At 46.5% G+C, this 19010-nt stretch overlaps 2 protein-coding genes and 1 long non-coding RNA gene across 3 annotated transcripts; all 3 read left to right on the top strand.

Moving 5' to 3' along the window:
• The first annotated feature begins 6915 nt into the window (after positions 1-6915).
• Positions 6916-10713, top strand: HOXA10 (homeobox A10). The gene is made up of 2 exons (XM_027896476.1): positions 6916-7863; positions 9218-10713. The coding sequence occupies exons 1-2, from the start codon at positions 7044-7046 to the stop codon at positions 9490-9492; spliced, it is 1095 nt and encodes a 364-aa protein (XP_027752277.1). The 5' UTR covers positions 6916-7043; the 3' UTR covers positions 9493-10713.
• A 256-nt stretch (positions 10714-10969) lies between these two features.
• Positions 10970-13679, top strand: LOC114063924. Its single transcript, XR_003572648.1, has 3 exons — positions 10970-11124; positions 11912-12079; positions 13228-13679. It is a non-coding gene; the product is annotated as an uncharacterized LOC114063924 (long non-coding RNA).
• Positions 13680-16244: 2565 nt separating this feature from the next.
• HOXA9 (homeobox A9) lies at positions 16245-18384 on the top strand. The gene is made up of 2 exons (XM_027896499.1): positions 16245-16819; positions 18062-18384. The coding sequence occupies exons 1-2, from the start codon at positions 16282-16284 to the stop codon at positions 18298-18300; spliced, it is 777 nt and encodes a 258-aa protein (XP_027752300.1). The 5' UTR covers positions 16245-16281; the 3' UTR covers positions 18301-18384.
• The last annotated feature ends 626 nt before the right edge of the window (positions 18385-19010 follow it).

Raw genomic sequence — 19010 nt, 5'->3', positions numbered from 1 at the left:
CCCTAATGCTAGTCAGGAGAAGACAGTACATTCAGTTTTCACGTTGTTTACTGGCTTTGAACTTCTGCATTGCTTGGACATCACCCATAACCTTGAGGTGAAGGACTTACTGACTTTGGGCCTTTGTTGACCACCGCCACTCAGCCAGAAAACGTTTGCCCAAGGGGAACGTTGAAAAGTGAGGGGGAGAAGACGGGACTTTGTTTGTTTGTTTGTCCAGCATGCAAGGGGAAATGCCAGTTAAAAGGAGACAGACGGATGAACAGACGGTGGGAGAGGGACAGAGGGATGGATGGAGAGCTGAATGGCAATCAAAGTTAAACCAGTTTCCTTTCCTGGTTAAAAATTAACTGGTGTTCAGAGCCAATCCCAGAGACAGCTAAAGCATGGAGTTTCTGTGGTCGGGGTTTGGATTTCCTAGCCCAATAAAATCGCATCCTCTGTGTTGCTGCGACATTGCGGCCATAAAAACTGTCCGTGACTTATCCGCTCGCCTGTACCAAATGTATCGCTATAAAGGCAGCAGAGGTTCGCCCGGAGGTTTGTACACCGGGAGGTGAGCGACCACTGCCCTCCATCGCCGCCGCCGCCGTCCATCCGTCAGTCCGCCCGCCCTCCGTCCTGCCGCGGGGCCCTGGCGGGCGGGCAGGCGGTCGGCGACCGTGGTTGAGGGGCTGCTTTGCCACAAGATGGCGATCTTCAGATCAATGTCAAAGCCGCCCGGGGCGAGGGGAGCAGCCCTGCAAAGGGGAAAAAAAAAAAAAAAAAAAAAAAAAAAAGGAAAGGAAAATCTTGGCCTTTGTTCATTTTGCAGCCCTGGAGCCACACGGGTAATTATTGCACTTACTGGGCTCCGCAGTACAAAAAGCCGCCCGGGATGCCGGGGGTTGGGGCAGCTGCAGGGGTTTCTCGGTGAAGTTAAAATCTCTGGGCTTTGGGTTAGGAAATCCATGAAGGTAAGTGTTTTATACATCTACCCGGCGTGGAGAATGGTGAGGAGTGTGCGGTACCTGGAAGGATACCCTGCTATCTGGGGTGGCCCTTGCCCCGACTGCTCAGCACTGCGAAAGAGAACTGTAGGGATGGGAAAGGATGCAAAAAGTTGGTGGTTAGTATGTGAAATAATATAGAAGTGACTTTTTAAGTTGCAGTTGACCTTTTATTTTCTCTTCGTTTTGGCCAGCCGCATGGAAAATCCACGTTATCTGGAAATATTTTTTCAGAAGAACTTTTAGCTTTCTTCCAGTTATTTAAAAAAAAAAAAAAAAAAAAAAAAAGAAAGAAAGAAAAAGGAAAGTGTAGCATTGGAATTATTATGAAACTTGACATTTATGTGTGGAACAGTAGGTGTCTTCAATCAAATAGATCTATGGCAACACAGTCTGCAAATGACAGACAATTCTGACGATCTTATTAGTCTTGAACTATAGTTTGGTAACTTAAAAGGACAGTCTGCTTCCTTACAGCTGGACACAGATTGTGGTAAACAACTTTTGACATACTTATGCTAAAAACTATTCATGTGATTGCATATTAAGTCAATGTTCGTGCAAGACCAGATTTGGATTTCTATTTCCTTTCTCTGTCTTTCTTTCTTTCTTTCTTTCTTTCTTTCTTTCTTTCTTTCTTTCTTTCTTTCTTTCTTTCTTTCTTTCTTTCTTTCTTTCTTAATCAGCACATGTGCTGTAAACAAACAATGGTCACACATTCTCGTGTGCTCAAGGCTGCTCTGGGTTGTAGCTTTGAAACTCTATCCTCGCTACGAGTATCCCTAACTCCAGGTTACTTTTCATGCCCATAAAATTTTCACATGTTTTTGTTATGTCTCCATTTGAGAAGGGAGGAAGGGAAGGTGGTATTATATGGAGGAGATACTGGTTTGGCTACATATTTTAATACGCATATTTCTTAGGACAGAGTTTTAAATATCTGTCCGGAAAAATGAAAAATATTATTTTGTCCTTGCGCTTGTATGTAAAGTAGTGAACTTGCCTGCAGTGCTTTTTTAAATCGTAGTTACAGGGAACTGTTGCAAGTGTAGTTAAAAGCACATGCTCAGTCGGCAGAGAGTAGCTTTTAGATGATTATTGGAACCTATCGATTTCATCAAAGATGCTCCATTAAAAGCTCGGGGATGTTGATCCCTTTTGACTTCCCCTCAGCAATGCCAGGACGTGAGAAGCCACGTGAGAAGCAGGGGGATTTGAGGGTCCCTTTGAAACATTTCATTTTACACCAGTCAAGTTAAACTCCGCATATTTGATCAAATATTTATTTTTCCCCTTGTTGTTTCCCTGTCCCATTCAATACTCGGCTGAATAAATCAAAGGGACCCCAACAGCAGTTAAAGCGCCCTCTGGTTACGAATTGTTTACTGACGGCCGCGGTCATAGGATAATATTTTAAAAAAACAAGCTTGTTTCTTACAATAACTGTTTATTATTTCACATTATTTGGGTTTGCATGTTTTGGAGGGAAGAGGCGAAGCCAAGTCAGTGTCTACACTGTGTTTAATTAATCGTGTACTGAACTTCAGCTCACATACCACATCCAAACCCCTGGGAGGCTTTTTCATAAACTCTTTGGGTTTGTGTTTTGCTGTCTCCTTTTTTTTTTTTTTTTTTTTTTTTTTTTTTTTTTTTTTTTTTTTTTTTTTTTTTTTTTTTTTTTTTTTTTTTTTTTTTTTTTTTTTTTTTTTTTTTTTTTTTTTTTTTTTTTTTTTTTTTTTTTTTTTTTTTGTGTGTGTGTGTGTGTGTGTGTGTGTCACAATCTTTTCATTAAATGCTCTGAAATGGAAACTTCAGGCCAACGTGTGTGTCTGAGAGCCAAACTATACCACAACGACAACGACAACAACAACAAAAAGATATTTGTATATGCCTCCAGGTCTTGTTTAAAGGAAAGACAGCTACAAAAAGGGAAAGGGCTGCAGTTACAAATGCTTGATAGAGCTGTGTGGCCCATCTCTCGCAATAGAAGGGGTGCACTTAAAAAACGGAATTGGGTGTGTAATATTTTTCCCCACACATATATAACCCGATACCGTTGTTGCTTCTGCATGGTGTTTGGGGCTCCCAGACAAAAGAAAGCCCCGTTGTTCTCGTCAGTGCCGGAAAATGGCGAGGAAATAAAGCCCTAATGAATTGGTTTGGGTGTATTTTGTCCTGCCGCACACTAGAATTTGAAGCTCGTCAGAATTGCTTGCAAAATATGTTTCTAATCCAAATGAGTAAAACGATACACGTATAATACAAAACACAGTTAGGAGAACAAGCCTGTGGATGGCTGGAATAAAATTAAATCGCAGTCTAATTTTTAACAAGATAATCCGCCAAAAAAACCAACCTCCACAGCACCACCACCAGCGTAAAAGAATTTCTTGTAAAGATAGAATTAGTGGATCCATCATTTGTCACCTAACTTGGCACAGACGCAGTTCCTAAACCTCCTGTCTGAAATCCGCCTTCTTTGGAGCAAATCCAGGAAAAAAAGGGAAAAAAAAAAAAAGTAATCTGGCACACACTCAAGTTCCAGCCAACTGACAGTTCCAATATTAAATAACTATAGTCTGATCGCATTAATTTTTGGAGCTGTATAAAATGTAGTCGACGGTTGTACTCTCAGATAGGCGGCGCATGCACTCCTGCACAGACTGCAAGGCGGTTTATGATTTCACAAATTGCAGCTTGCCCGTGTCTACAAATAAAAGCATATTTTAATTAGCTCGCAAAATGCGTCTCTGGATTAACAGGGCTGATCTTTTGGGTTATACGGGCCAATAATGAGAAGATAAATCACGGTTAACACGATACATTTTGAGATTTCCAGTCAGAGTTTGCTAAGGTTGAGCTGTCGGTTTTTATTTATTCCCTTCTTGTTTTTAATTTTAGTTCAACCAATAAAATGGCTTAACGACGCTATTAATGCATCTATTATATTTTTCTTGGATCAATAAAATTTTATTTTGATAGTATTGTCTATGTACGCCGTGAATTTAGATTCTCCACGAAAGCACCGGCTTTGATATTTATCAGAATTTTATTTGCTCGCTTTTATAGACCCTCGGATAGCTTTACTTACAGAAGTAGAATTAAAAAGAAAGTAATTCTCGTCCCCTGGCGTCCACAATATTCTTTAAAATTTCTTTTAAATAGGGGTTAAGTTCCAAGGGACACATTGTTAAGTGCTGGCAATGCAGTAGCTGCACCCAGCGCATGCCAAATTAGCTCAGTTTAGTCAGAATTGACCATTATCTTTTATAGTTACGAATCAAGTGAACATTATTAGTTTTACTTCACTGGGTTTGATGATGCTGGTTACTATTTGCCTTGGCCTTGTTAGCGATTAAAGAAAGCGGAGATAACGCAACGCCGAGCTGAGTTCATGATCTAGATGCAGTCGGTGCCTTGACCATCAAACCGGCACCGTTCACTGCGGTCAGCATAACACCCCTCGGCAGCTCCCACAGGACCTGACAAGGCAGGGGGTAGCCCACTGTTACAAAACCTAGGAGAGGAGGCTAAAGATAACCTTCAAAATTCTCACCGGCTTCTGTGCCTTTTGTCTGATTCCCCCGCATTAGCTCGCAGAGAGGGAGAAGAAGCCAATTCGCATTTCTTCGATGCATTTCCAGTCGTTTTATTCCAGCTGACGACAACATACTTTTTATGGTACTTTCATTCTCTTTAATCCAATTTTTAGAAGGGAGCTACTTATATAAAAACAGCTCTGGAACGATTTCAAGCGTTTCTCCTCGGTTCCGTATGGCTTTTAAGTTTGCAATCCATTTCTATTTAATTTGGCAAATGCAAAATAAACATACCGCAAGAGCGGACTTCCCCGGAGTAATTTTTATACCTGACTTGTGCAGAGAAATGTATTTGGAAGGCGGTGCTGGGGCTCACGTTTCGTTTTATTTAGTTCTGTATTTATAACGCTAAGCCTATTGATAATAGCCTTCCTGTATACCAGCCAATAAACCGGTGCCTTATGTGGTATTAATTTTGTTAGTAGTGATATGGCCCTCATAGGAATCTGATAAGGGTTTGTCCATCGCACATTAACACATCGCAGAGTTATTCGGGTTAGGAAAATATAAACAATGCTACAGGAGGAAATAGGGGAAGGAAAAAAAAACCTCTAAAGGGTTTCTATAGGCTGAGGGATCTATCCCTGTCACGGCATCCCACGGGACGGTTAGAAGGAAATCGCTTTGTGATGCTCACCCCATCACACTGGAAAAATCACAGAGGTTTTATGGATCTTGCAAAGTTGTAGCATCCCCTGCCCGGTCCATGCTTTCCTGGGCGCGGGGAGAGCCCCGAGGGAAGGGACACTGCCCTCCCGCCGCAAGGAATGTCACACTGGAAAAAGCATTTCCCCGTGGTAGGCAAACACTGCGGGACAAGACCACGTGGGGCTTGACAAATCCGTGGGGTGAGGGGGAAAGGGTGCTCCCCGGGGGGTTTTGAAGGCCGAGGGTAGGCACCAGAGGATGCGGGGAGCCGCACCCGCCTCGCCGCCACGCCACCCGGCGGGCAGCAGCCCCACCACTGCCGCCAGCGCCCTCCCGGGCATGGCAGCAGCGTGCCAGGCAGCAGCCCTCGGCCCAGGCCGAGATGCCGCCCGGCCCGCAGCCGCTCTCACCCACCCGCCCTGCTGGAAGTAGAAACCGGCTGATGGCTGCTTCTCCTGGCGGCGTGTGGGGGAAGAGGAGGGAGCCACGGTCCTCAGGGATGGGCAGCGAGAACTGGGCAGCCTCAGGCTCCCCTTGAACTAAAGTGCCCTGAGTTCCGCGGGCCAGGCAGGGAGGCGACTTCAAAATGGCACAAGCGAGAGATGATGGAAGTGAAAGCAAGCAATCATTAAGCATTTCATTAGGAAATCTATCTGTCTCTCTGTCTGCGTCCCTGCCTGTCTGCTATCCGTCTGCTACCTCCGCCACAATTACATATTGACTGGACAAGGCTGTCTAGTATCTCGGAATTTATCTAGTTACTCTTATTTCTATTATTTAGTACATTGCTTGAAGGAGACGGTGCTTTTGAAGAGGCGAAAAGTGAAAAGACCCAAATGCAGGGGGAGGGAGGGGAGATATAAAAATGATCGCCCAAATATAAACACATCAATAAACACGGTGCGCAGCATCCTGCGAAGATCCATTTGAACTGCTCGCGTCTGGATTCTTTCTGTGACATATGTCTGGCTTTATATTTTAAATGGTAATCAGACCTCGGGAAGAATCCAGCGTTAACTAAAGCATTAGGAGCTGCAGCCGCACAATCAATCCTCCCAGAGTGGCATTGCTCCCTAAGAGATTCCTCTGCGCAGCAGCGAGCATTTTATCTCCAGGAAAATTAAGCCCAGCCTGGCGTCGTGGTGGTGATTTTAGGCTGGAAGCAGCCCTCTTCCTCGGGAGTTTAACGCGGGAGGCACCAGGCCCCTTTACAGTTTCCAATGATCCGTGATAAACAATAACAAGTCTTTTATTTCGTAAAAAACCGAGACAATCAAATAAAATGAGCAGAGCCTGGGCATAAAACACCGGGTGAGCCGCGGTTTTATTAATTTCGTGAGACACATAGGCTGTGCAGGGAGGTGAGCAGGCATTGTTGCAGGAAAGCCCGACCGCGGGGAGAGAGGAGCGATAGTAAAAGCTTCATCTGGACACCGCTTCAGCCTAGGTATAATAAACATCAGGACCGCCGGGCTATTTTATAGCGGTGAGTGTGATAAGAGAGGAGCCAAACTTGGAGTCAGTACCAGCACAGCCCGCTCCTTCCCCTTCCCGGGAGCGCAGATCCCGCCTGGGCGCAGGCGCTCGTCCATGTGGTCGAAGCGCGCACGCCTGTGTGTATGGAAATCCATATTACACATTAATATACATCTATCTTCCAAATTCAGAGGTCGACCTGAGAGCAGCTCTGTGCATACGAAACCAGACGGGGAGGGGTTGCTGGGGAGGCCCGGGCTTCCATTGGCTGCAGCAGCCTGCCGTGGCGCGGGGGTATCTCTCATCATATTCAGCATGTTTTGCACAAGAAATGTCAGCCAGAAAGGGCTATCTACTCCCTTCGCCAAATTATTCCACAACAATGTCATGCTCCGAGAGCCCGGCTGCAAACTCTTTTTTGGTAGACTCCCTGATCAGCTCGGGCAGAGGGGAAGCGGCGGGAGCAGGAGGCGGAGGCGGAGGCGGAGGCGGCTACTATCCCAACAGTGGTATCTACCTGCCACAGGCGTCCGATCTGTCCTACGGGCTGCAAAGCTGCGGACTTTTCCCCGTTCTGAGCAAACGCAATGAAGGTACTTCTCAAAGCATGGTCCCCAGCTCGCATTCCTACGTGTCAGGCATGGAAGTGTGGCTAGACCCCCCCCGGTCCTGTCGCATGGAAGAGCCGGAGAGCCAGCAGGCCACCTCGTGCTCCTTCGCTCCAAGCATTAAGGAGGAGAGCTCCTACTGCCTCTATGACTCAGAGAAATGCCCCAAGGGCTCGGCCGCCGCAGACCTCGCTCCCTTCCCCCGGCTGAGTGCCGAGGTCAGCCCGGCCAGCAGCGGCGGCGGGGTCCCCGTCCCGGGCTACTTCCGCCTCTCCCAGGCTTATGGCACTTCCAAGAACTACGGCGCCGGGCCGGCCGGGGCTGCCCCCTTCCCTCCGCAGCCCCCTGGCCGCTTCCAGACGCCTCCATCTTTGCCTCCCGTCTCGGACTCGGGGAGGAAAGAGGACGAGGAACGCTCCCCCAGCCCCTTGGCGTGCGTCTCCCAGAGGGAGGACGAGACTCAGGCTTCATCTTCCACCGCAGAGGAGCTCTCTCCAGCTCCGTCAGAGAGCAGCAAAGCTTCTCCCGAAAAAGAGCCCGTAGGTAAGCGAATGGTGATGGTAATAGTGGTAGTGATGATTAAAAAGAAAGAAAAAAGAAAGAAAGAAAAAAACCCGTTAAGGATCATAGTGGCATCGCGATGCGAAAGGAGGATCCCAGCTGCCCCGCGGGGCTGCCAAGAAGCGCTGCTCAGACTGACCTTCTGAACTTTGTAATATTCGGGCATGGGGTTGCCGTAAAAATTAATGTCCATCCTATAGTTTAAAATCCTTAGAGCCTCCTCTATGGGCAACTTTAGCCTGCATGATGCTTAAACATATAGAATAACGAGATCACTTTTTCCCCTGTGTTGTGAAGGTGCCTACCAGATAACAGAGATGTTTGTGAAGCATCCAAAATAAGCAATAGGCAGTGCCAATAAATAAACCTATTAACACGGTAAGTTATATTTTACGATCCAGAATGCTTTTCGAAATAACAGCCGCGCTGAAATGTGCCATCTATGAGCTGCTATCAAATTAGACTGATGAATGCAACCGCGAATATCCTTCAGCGTCTACACTAGATAACAGAGCTGTTATTTATACATTTCCTTATTTATTTACCTTTCGGGTCCCCATGGCAAAAAATAACTCCCCTTCCCCGGGCGGTAGACTTTCAGGAGCTTCTCTCCATTCGCATTTCAGATGCCCTGTTATTCCTTTCAAACGCACTCTTGGAAAATAATAGTAAAAAAAAAAAATTTTGAAAGAAAGCGAAAAGCTACTGGAGAGCCAACCCCAAACCACCAACCACTCTGAGCCATCGAGAGATTGGTGTTACCTTTTTCCCAGCCAGTGGGGAACACCTTTGAAACGTTTTTATTGTTATTATTGTATCTTTTTCTTCCCTGAAATGCTAAGTAAAAGAGAGGGTCGCGCAGAAGCATTCTGGAAAGGCAGGGGCAAAAGGCAGGGAGGCTCCGGCTCCCCAGCTCACCTTGTTTTCCACCTCCATAGCACACTTAAAAAGTTCGGATCCGCAGGCTTTGTTTTTTTGGAAGCAGGTGGAGAGGGTGGGGTTGGAAATCAGTCTACAGGTCGTTCACCAAGCTGCCCCCGCTAACAGTGGGCTCGGAGCAGCCAGCAGGGAGAGAATAGAAGCCTGTTTTGGGGTGTCGGAGTGGAACTACACGGCAGGGCAGGGAAGTTTTTGAACAGTGTCAATGTTTACCAAGGTAGATCCAGCGCCTTTGGGAAAACACTTTGAAGCTCTCTGTTCCCACAAGGATACCCCACATTCCAACTCTTTGCAGCTGGCGGAGCGAGCCCACACGGATGCTCCTTCCACCCTCTCCCCCACAGCTCCTTGCCTCTGACTCGATGGTAACGTCCATTTTTTACTTTCTCAAAACTAGGCAATTCAAAAGGAGAAAATGCAGCAAACTGGCTCACGGCAAAAAGTGGCAGAAAGAAACGATGCCCCTATACCAAGCATCAAACTCTCGAGCTGGAAAAGGAGTTTCTATTCAATATGTACCTGACTCGTGAGCGTCGCCTAGAGATCAGCCGCACAGTCCACCTCACAGACAGACAAGTTAAAATCTGGTTTCAGAACCGCAGAATGAAACTGAAGAAAATGAACAGAGAGAATAGGATTCGGGAGCTCACAGCCAACTTTAATTTCTCTTGATGAACCTATAAACACGTTTTTATGGTTTAAAGAGTCAGTATCATTTTCCTAGGCTATAGTCATCTGCACCTGTATGGATTAACGATTTTAGACACTCTCAATATGTCCTTAACCTCTTAAGAGCTACTTTGGGGGGCTGGGGGGGTGGGCAGACTAAAGCCACGCTAAAGCACAAAATGCCGTGCGTGAACCTCCCCTCTTCCTTCAGCCTTCTTCCGGGCCGATTTGTTCCTCTAAGCTTTGAAACATAGAAATACGATTTCAGAAGCAGTAAATAGGTTTTCGTCTATATCTCTGTCTGAAAAGTAAACAATCTTGGTTAAAGGTACATTCTTTTAAAATATAAGCGCTGTAACTTGGAGTGTATGTAGCTGCACAGTGAAGAATTTAAGGCTTGCCATATTTCTATATATTGGGAGCTTTCCCTCTTCTGTTTTCCTTTTCTCCCCCTCCCCCTTTTTTCTTCGAAAAGCAGGACTTACAATAATGAAATGCAGGCATGCTTTAAAGGGTTTCATGGGAACGGGTGTTAAGAGAGATTTTTTTTTTTTTTGCTTTACCTTAAAAGTCATTATTACAGCTTTAAAATTGGCCAGGAAAATGAAATCTATTCTCTTTAAAGGTATAAAAGAGTTCGTTTTGCTCATGGACTAAATTATTACACTTACCTCTGAATTTCTCTTGCTGGTTGTAGATATTTACTTAATGTAGTTTTGCTTAAGTATGTGGAATTAGTGATTCTTTTTTGTGTCTCTATATAATGTTACCGTTGGTAACGCATGACAAGCACACAGAAATTCCCCCTTGAGAAAGAAATAGTTCCTTTTTTCTCACTAATTTTACTGAAAAGTACATATCCTGAATATGAGATGGACTTTTTGAGCCAGAGTCTGAGATTGCGAGGGAGAACGTGTCTTCCTTTATACTGTGAAGTTACATACATTAAAGGGTGAAGCATAGAGGTAAAAAAAATTTTAAAAGAGAAAAAAAAGAAAGAAGGGGAAAAGCTATAAATACAGATATGGATAAATGTCTATTATTATTAAAATGCCGATACTGTTTTAAGCAAATGCATTCTATCATTATTATAAATGTTAGTTCTAGCTATATCTAGTTCTTACCTTAAATCGGAATAAATTAATATTGTAATGCTGCTGTGCGTGAAAAAGACGATGTTTATGTTCTCATAGAAGAATAAAAAACCGTGGAATTAATCCTTTTCATTTTACCTCTTTTTGTGACTGTTTATCCTCAGGTTCTACTTTATGTCTTCGAGAACTTTTACAACAGGAATAGTTGCCTAAACCCCCTGCAATTACTTTAGGAATCTATTTAAATATTACCTAGACGGTCGTAATTTGTCTGGGCCATATAGCGATGGTGCTCTAAGGTTTGTCGGCTTTTGTTCAGTTTTATGACTTGCTAGTATATCTGGATTGTTGCTGTCTTGAACGAGTGGTTTCAGTTGACTGAGGAGCTGCATAGACTGAGGAAGCAAATTACTATTTCTTGAGGGAAGGGAAACGATTTTTTTTTTTTAATCGAACACCTACGAGTATGCAGAGATCTTTAACTCCAGAAGAGGCTGACAAAATTCTAGCTTTATCTCAGGGCTGAGAAGAAATCGTAAAGGTGAGCTCATGTGGAGGGGGGGACCCAGGTCTCGTCTCCCTGCCAGTGGGCCCCTCCAAACAAGGCTATTCCCTACCTGGCTGCATGTGGAAGAGCTTATTTCACCCAGCTGCTTTTTTTTTTTTTTTTTTTTTTTTTTTTTTTTTTTTTTTTTTTTTTTTTTTTTTTTTTTTTTTTTTTTTTTTTTTTTTTTTTTTTTTTTTTTTTTTTTTTTTTTTTTTTTTTTTTTAAATCCTCGCTTCCTTGCTGCATGTTTAGCTTGCACAAAGTCTTGCACAATGGGAAGGTAAAAAGAAGGTTGGAAGAAAAGCTACAGCTAATGCTTCCTTGCAAGGGTATATGTATGCCGGGAGGAGGGGGGGAACAGTCTTTGAACCCAGGCTTCTTGGGAGCCGTTAGCTTTTCATGATGTAACATTGTCGCGCACGGCCTTTTTTTTTTTTTCCCCGATTGCATCTGCATGGAAAGGCGAAAGCTGCCCTCGCGCGCGTGTGTGGGTGGTTGTTATTATATTTTATTCTTGTTTTCATTAACCCACCCGAGGCTGGCCGGGGGGCGCGGAGGGGCGCCGGCGGGGTGGGCGGGAGGGAGAGAGGGATGTTTTAGTCACGTTTCTGGTTTTATTTTCGTAGCGGGATCCTTGCGTTAAGGACCACGGCAATGGGGAAAGTAATAATTAGCGCCTGAGAACTGCTCTGTGGTTTAGGTAGTTTCATGTTGTTGGGGCTCCACCTTTCTCTCTACAGCACGAAACTGCCTTAATTACTTCAGTTGATATCATCACCAGGTATGCTTGGTGCGAGGGTCCTTTCTGCCCGAAGAAATCTTAGCGCTGAAGTGAACTAACTGTAGGCGTCAAGTCCCAATGCCATTGTTTCCCATCTGCAGCGGAGCCTCCTTTGATTCCTCAGATAAACACGGCAGCTGAGGGGGGAAGCTTGACAAGTTCTTCAAGGTTAGCTAGCTCCTAAGCGAGTCCCTGCCTGCTTGCGGGTTTTTAATATATCTCGTTGGCTGCATTCAAGGTCAGGTGCGTTTTGCATTCCGCTCGGCGTGGGTCGAGCTCGGGGGGTCGGGGGAGGTGGGGGGCCGTTTTTTTTATTTTTCAGCCTGGATTTATTAAAAAACAAGAGACTCGAAAGCGTGCCTGGGGGAGGGGGTGGGGAGAGATCAAATCTGCCGGCCATGCTCCACTCGTCATCAGAAACAAGGACCCGGAGCACAGTGCCGGCGGTCGGGTCGACCCACTGGTGGTGGGGGTGCCCTGCCCCGCCGGCGGCTCTCGTCCCCCGCGGTGGGGTGGCTGGTGCCTGCCGGGGCCTGTGGCAGGGCTCCGCCCGCTCTGTGCCGTCGCCCGTCGGGCCCGCTCCGCCGGGGCTGCCTGGAGGCGCCGGCTGCTCCGGGGCCCGCAAGGCCTCGGTTACGATCACGATTGCGATGCGGTCTTTCCGCGGCGGCGGAACGGGCAACAGCGACCTCTCCGGGCCCGCTGCCGCCGCCACCACCGCCGCCTTTTGTGTCCGCAGCGCGACCGCGGGCCATGGGCGGGCTCCCGCCTGGCCCTCCGCCGGCAGCCAGTGCCGATGCGCCCATGGAGTGGGGCACCCTCCGTGGCGGAAAGGAGGGTGCGGGAGAGCACCGAAAATTCACTCCTTGGGCATTTATTTCTATTTGATTTTTTAGGGGTCGTGATTACGTTTGCCTTAAAAAAATAACAGTAGTGAAACCTATAAACTTTCCAAAAAGTCCAAGCTGGGCTGCGGAAGCTCGAAAGAGTTTGGATAGCGGATTTTAGCTAGATGGATCCCTAGAGAAGCAGATGTTCCCGGTCGGGACAGGAGCAGAGCTCTGCATTGCAGCCAAATTTAAGTGCTTATGTCTGTCTCTGCATACACTGTGAGTCTGACGGACTATCTGCTGGGGCTGTGTACATTCGGGGAGTGTATTTACAGTGCCTGTGACTGTGCGTGCCTATATGGCGTTTGTTGCCTCTGCCCTTTTGATTCCCAGTTGAATCGCCTCATCCTGATTTTGGACTGCTTCCCCTAAATTCTGAATAATTTTTTCTTTTCCCTATGCCAAACCCCCTCCGTGCATTCATAGCACCACTGGTTCAGAGAGCTCTGCAGCGGCAGGAAAGCCTGGGGAAAGGCGATCCTGAACTTCCCGTTCAGGAGAGGTCGCCAGCGCCCGCGGATTCCTTCCCCGCGCCCGAGTATGCTCCGCGCCTCTGTGGTGCGTGTCTAATGAAGCAGAGTTTGCAGATGTCTCTTGCTTGAAAACCGATGGGATCCTTCCTGTTGCAGCCAGGGGTCAGAGCTAGAGGAATGGGAGCTCTGCTAATTCGGTTGTATCGGGACGGAGGGCAAGGAGTATTTTTATTCAGACACGATGGCTCCAGCAGTGCTTCGTTCCTGGGAATTGCAGTTTCATATAGCAATTTTATGTGAACGTCTGTTTCTGCCTTGCTTGGGGTCTTTTGCCTCCGAAGGTGTAAGTCACCAAAATCTTAAGGCATTTGCAACACAAATTGTACGAAGCCCACTTGCCTTTGCAACTCGTGTGAAAACTGTACTTATGTTGAAAATGAATCTAAAACTGCACCAAAAAAAAAAAAAAAAAAAAAAAAAAAAAAAAAAAAAAAAAAAAAAAAAAAAAAAAAAAAAAAAAAAAAAAAAAAAAAAAAAAAAAAAAAAAAAAAAAAAAAAAAAAAAAAAAAAAAGAGGAGAATATCCCAGTGTTATTATCAGCAACGTGGCCGCGTGAAAAATGTCTAATTATTTGCTCTATTTTGCCTCTTTCTTTCTGTACACCCTGTCCTGCCTCTTGGATGCTGGCAGTGAACAAATGCAGAATTTTACAGGGAAATAAAAATGCAGACACGTTCTTTTAAACTCTACTGTTATTGTTATTCATTTGCTATTAGTTTTGGTGAGGAACCAAAAAAATGAAACCCGCTGCTGAAGCTGAGAACCCAAATTCGAGTATAAACATCCAGGACTCCTGCAGCTAAGATTATTTTTTCTGAATGGAAAAAGGAAGTTCTACAATCACATTTCACCACAGCTGACTCTTAATAATAAATACAAATGACGTGGAGTTCCGTCTTTCCAGGAAAGAAATACAATTTTTTTTTTTTTCTGTTACGGAGTGCCTATACAATAGCGGAAAAATAAAAAAAAAAAAGAAAAGAAAGAAAGAAAGAAAAAAAAGCAGAGAGAGCTTTATTTGCATTTTTAAAATTGTTAGGAAATAACGGGCCCCTTGTTTATTGAGATCCTGCAACTGCTCCGTAATTTTTGAACTCTAATGGGGCATAATAGTTTCATTATGGACCTTTGTAATTCTGAATAGGGAAGAGAGCACTGTTAAAATAGGACCTCCATAAGATTTCGGACTAAACTGTTGAGAAGACATAAAAAGAAAAAGAAAGAGAAGAGAGGAGAGAGAGAGAGAGGGAGAGAGACAGCCCACATAGCGATGTGAACCTAATTAGAACCACACTTTCGTATGCACAGTATTTACACGCGATTTAATTATTACTCAGTCGTCCCTACCATTTGCTGGGCTCTATTTTCAAAAAAAGATATTTTGAGCAAATTGAGCCTCTCGCGGATATTTTTTGTGCCCCCTGCATCCTAGTAACCGCACTCCTTCACCAGTCACGGGAATAAACAGCGCGATTGTCCGTCAGAAAGAAACCAAGGAGTCGCAGGCATGTTTGCCAAGCGCTCAGCCACGACTTTAATTTCTAACACTGGACTTGGATCTGGCCGCCTCTTACTTTCCCCCTGCGAACCCTCCCCTCCTTCTGCGGAGGATTGTAACCCTCCGCGTGGCTTCCGATGCTGCTAGCGTGTGTCTTGCAGTCATAGGAGGTGCCAGCAAATAAATAACTATATTTGCACATAAATTTGATTCACCAGAATGCGGGACGGCCGACTGCGAACGCCCCTTTGATAGCTGCCCGGAGAAGCAGGGTGCCTTTCGGCAGCGGGGAGACAGGGCTTTTTCTCCCCTTTCCCCCCGCTGCTTCCCTGCATAGTTGAAGAATTAATCGTCGTGATAAATATCGCCGCTCGGCTCTGCCCGTGCTCCTTCCCTCCCGGTCCCGACAGCGGCTTGGCTCCGGCCGCCGCCGCGCCGCCCAGCCCCAGCTCCTTTCCCCGGCCTGGTGAGGGGTCCCCGGTCCAAGGGCAGGGGCGGGCAGGCGCGGCGGGGAGGACGAGTAAGGTGTTTCGGTCACTGCCGAGCCATGCCCTGCGGGGTGGGGTGGTGAAGTGCAGTTTGGTGCGGGCCAGCCTAAATAACGAGCCAGCGCCTGCTCCTGTCCTCCTCCGACCAGGCGGGGAGGGCCGGCTCTGCGCCGCGGTTTCGAAAGGGGATACGTTGAATTTGACTTTCCGCTGCCAGCTTTGAGCCGAACGGAACGGTATTATTTACAGTGGGTTCCCAAACTAAACACAATAGTATAATTTAACCTTTCCAAGCACTCGTAAATTTTTACTGCTGAGAAACACAGGGATGCAAATGAGCGCGCTCATAGTTACTGACTTAATAACAACCCCGTGGCTCCCGAAACAATAACTCCTTATGAAATATAATAAATGTATATTTAAATACAGTATACCGCAACTGTTATTTTGCTTTTTTTATTGCTTCAGTTATTGTATCATTTTATGTGAAGATCTCCGATCACAAGGGTGGTGGGATTTTTTTTTTTTTTTTCACAGGGAACACGACCCACTGATGGGATGATTAATTATGATATAAAATAGTCCGTTTAAACGAAAAAATAAAGAGAGAGAGGGGGGAGAGAGAGAGAAAGGAAGAAGGGGGCTGTAATACGGAATCTGATCTTTTAATCTCAGTTGGCCGCAATTAAAACAAACCCCGCCGTATAACTCAAATATCCCTTTGCATAAAAACATATGGCCTCGCTATAAAAATTATGGCTGGAAAACACTGACCCATTAATAGCCCGCGGACTGATTTATACTTTATTGTTCTGGTCCCCCGCCACGTGACCGGCGCAGCCAATGGGCGCCCGCGCTGCCCCCAACTTATTACTGACTCTACTTCCCCGCCAGCACCAAGTTGTTACGTGAAACCCGCAGCCCCGAACCGCGGCGGGTCCGCCGCGCCCGCCCGCCCGCCATGTCGGCTCCCGGGACCCTCAGCAATTACTACGTGGACTCCTTCCTGGTGCCGGAGGGGGACGAGCTGGCGGCGCCCCGCTACGCCCCCGCCCCGCTGGGGCCGCCGCCGCGGCCGGCGGCGCTGGCCGAGCACCCTGAGCTGGCCCCCTGCAGCTTCCAGCCCAAGGCGCCCGTCTTCGGCCCCCCCTGGAGCCCCGCGCACCCCGCCGGCGCCCCCGCCGTCTACCACCCCTACGCGCATCACCAGGCGCCCGTGGCACCGCCCGACGGCAGGTACATGCGTTCGTGGCTTGAGCCTGTGCCGGGCTCCTTGTCTTTCCCCGGGTTACCTACCAGCAGGCATTACGGCATTAAACCTGAACCGCTGGCGGCCAGGAGGGCTGACTGTACCACGTTTGACACTCACACTTTGTCTCTCTCTGATTATGCTTGTGGTTCTCCTCCAGTTGATAGGGATAAGCAAAGCCACGAAGTCGCATTCTCTGAAAGCAATGGAGAAAGTGAGGCAAACGGAGAGAAACCGCAGATCGATCCAAGTAAGTGGGACTGCGAGGGTAATGGACTTCAGGGCGCTGCGCTGGCCGCGGGGAGGTATCGAGGCGCTGGGGCTAATTACGTGGCCGAGCACCGGCCGCTGCCGCCGCCGCTGCGCCAGCTCGCCCGGGTCTGCCATCTGCAAAAGCCAGCGCTGCCTTTCTGAGGCTCAAACGGGATCTAGGACGGCTCTGGCATTCCAGGCTGAAAGGAAAACAAAAACCCACCCTACAACTGCAACTTGAACAGACATTAAAAAAAAAAAAAAAAAAAAAAAAAAAAAAAAGAGAGAGAAACGTAATAGCCGCCCACCCCTGCTCCAGCCACCCCAGCAAACTCCGCAGGACGTGCTCACATCACCCTGCCTCGCTGCGCTCCCAGGCGTGGGCAGACGCCGGCGAGAGGGTGCCTAGAAAGCATTGAATGTGAATCTGATCTTTTTTTGAGACGGCTCTCAGGCCGGGGCGGCTATTGACGGTGTGAGAGCAGAACCCCCCCGCCGCTGACTTGATTTTCCCCCTCCCCCCTTCGACTCCTCTGGGGAAAACCCCGGGCTGGATACTCCCAGGGCCGCGAAACTGGTGGCAGAGCGCCTCGGGATTACTATCGCTATTAACGCCGTGCGAATAAGGGTCTTAAGAGGGCGAGGGTTTAATTATGCCAGTTGTAGACTGACTCTCCAGCTTCCGGGGTCTTGCCAGGGGTGACACAGGAGAAGGTAGAAATAAAAAAGTGAAACAATTTCGATGACATGTTGGTCTGGTTGGACACTCCCTACGCTGGCAGTTTAAAGGGTGTGTGTGTGGGGAGGCCAGGAAGGAGGGAGGGAGCTAGCAAAGAGGGGGAGAGAGAGAGAAAGAGAGAGGGAGAGGGAGAGAAAGGGAGAGGAAGAGAGAGAGAGGGAGAGAAAGGGAGAGGAAAAGAGAGAGAGAGGGAGAGAGAGAGAGAGAGGAGAAGAAAAAAGTATTTTAAAATTGTATTCCAGAAACAATAAAAAAGACAAGGGAAGGCGGGGGCAACGGGGCTTTGCCGCATGTGGTTTCGTGTGACCTCTCCATGTGTCTGTATTTTGGAGTCCTTTGTGCCTCACAATCCTATGTGCCTCGGGAAAGGAGAGCCATGTCCTAAACACGAACACCGGGACACCTAATCGGCTGTTTCTACGTGGATCGCCTTCCCAGCCCCCTCCCTCACCACCCCCCCACTCTCCCCCTCAGCCTGAACTTCTCTTGTTTTCGTTGTAGATAATCCAGCTGCAAACTGGCTCCACGCAAGGTCCACCAGGAAAAAGCGATGCCCTTACACCAAGCATCAGACACTGGAACTGGAGAAGGAGTTTCTGTTCAATATGTATCTCACTAGGGACCGTAGATACGAGGTGGCCAGACTCCTCAATTTAACTGAGAGACAAGTGAAAATCTGGTTTCAGAACAGGAGGATGAAAATGAAGAAAATCAACAAAGATCGAGCGAAGGATGAATGATGGAACCACACGAGTTAAATTGAAAATGCATAAAGTAAAAGAAAAAAAAAAAGAAAAAGTTAAAAACAAAGCAAACAAACAAAATCAAGAAATCCTCCCCTCAAGCCCTGCCATGCAATGCGTCTGGGTCCAGGCCTCATTTTTTTTCCCTTGGCAAATTCTGATTATGATTGTACAATGATAGTCACAGAGGCCAGATTGCCAGGAGAGGTACAGTAAGACTTTTAATTTTCTAATAGGAAAGAAAAAGGGGGCATTAGCACGAAAAGGCTGTTTAACTGGCTTGTATAAATCTACCTGTTTCTTCACTTATTGAAAGAAAAAAAAAAGAAAAAAAACTACCTTTTCATAATGCACAACTATTTACGGACTGTATAATTTAGTCTACGTAGTTAATTTTATTTGCTCTTTGCGTGGCAGAGAGATCTCTGCTCTTATACTTGAACACTGTGTTTTATTGTGGTAATTATGTTTGTGACTCAATTTATGTGCTTGGGTGCTGTACCGGATGTAATGGTGTAAGCTAGAATTCAATTTGAACTCAGGTTGTTTATTATAAAAATTGCATAGGGTATAGCTCTGTAGTGTATTAAGTCTTTTCTGTATAATTAGACAGTTTACCTTTGATTGTAAAATATATATATTATATATATCCCAACGCAAAAAAAAAAAAAAAAAAAAAAAAAAAAAAAAAAAAAAAAAAAAAAAAA

The sequence above is a fragment of the Empidonax traillii genome, unplaced genomic scaffold, assembly GCF_003031625.1.
Source record: "Empidonax traillii isolate 1590-97213 ecotype Southwest subspecies unplaced genomic scaffold, ASM303162v1 scaffold17:size2698205, whole genome shotgun sequence".
Lineage (NCBI taxonomy): Eukaryota > Metazoa > Chordata > Aves > Passeriformes > Tyrannidae > Empidonax > Empidonax traillii.
This window is presented reverse-complemented; position numbering and strand designations above follow the sequence as displayed.

Bases quoted from the DNA above. Each gene is read 5' to 3' on its own strand.
- HOXA9 (XM_027896499.1), top strand. From the start codon at position 16,282: ATGTCGGCTCCCGGGACCCTCAGCAATTACTACGTGGACTCCTTCCTG. The intron at 16,820-18,061 runs GTAAGTGGGACT...TTTTCGTTGTAG, and splicing joins GAAACCGCAGATCGATCCAA to ATAATCCAGCTGCAAACTGG.
- HOXA10 (XM_027896476.1), top strand. From the start codon at position 7,044: ATGTCAGCCAGAAAGGGCTATCTACTCCCTTCGCCAAATTATTCCACA. The intron at 7,864-9,217 runs GTAAGCGAATGG...TCTCAAAACTAG, and splicing joins TCCCGAAAAAGAGCCCGTAG to GCAATTCAAAAGGAGAAAAT.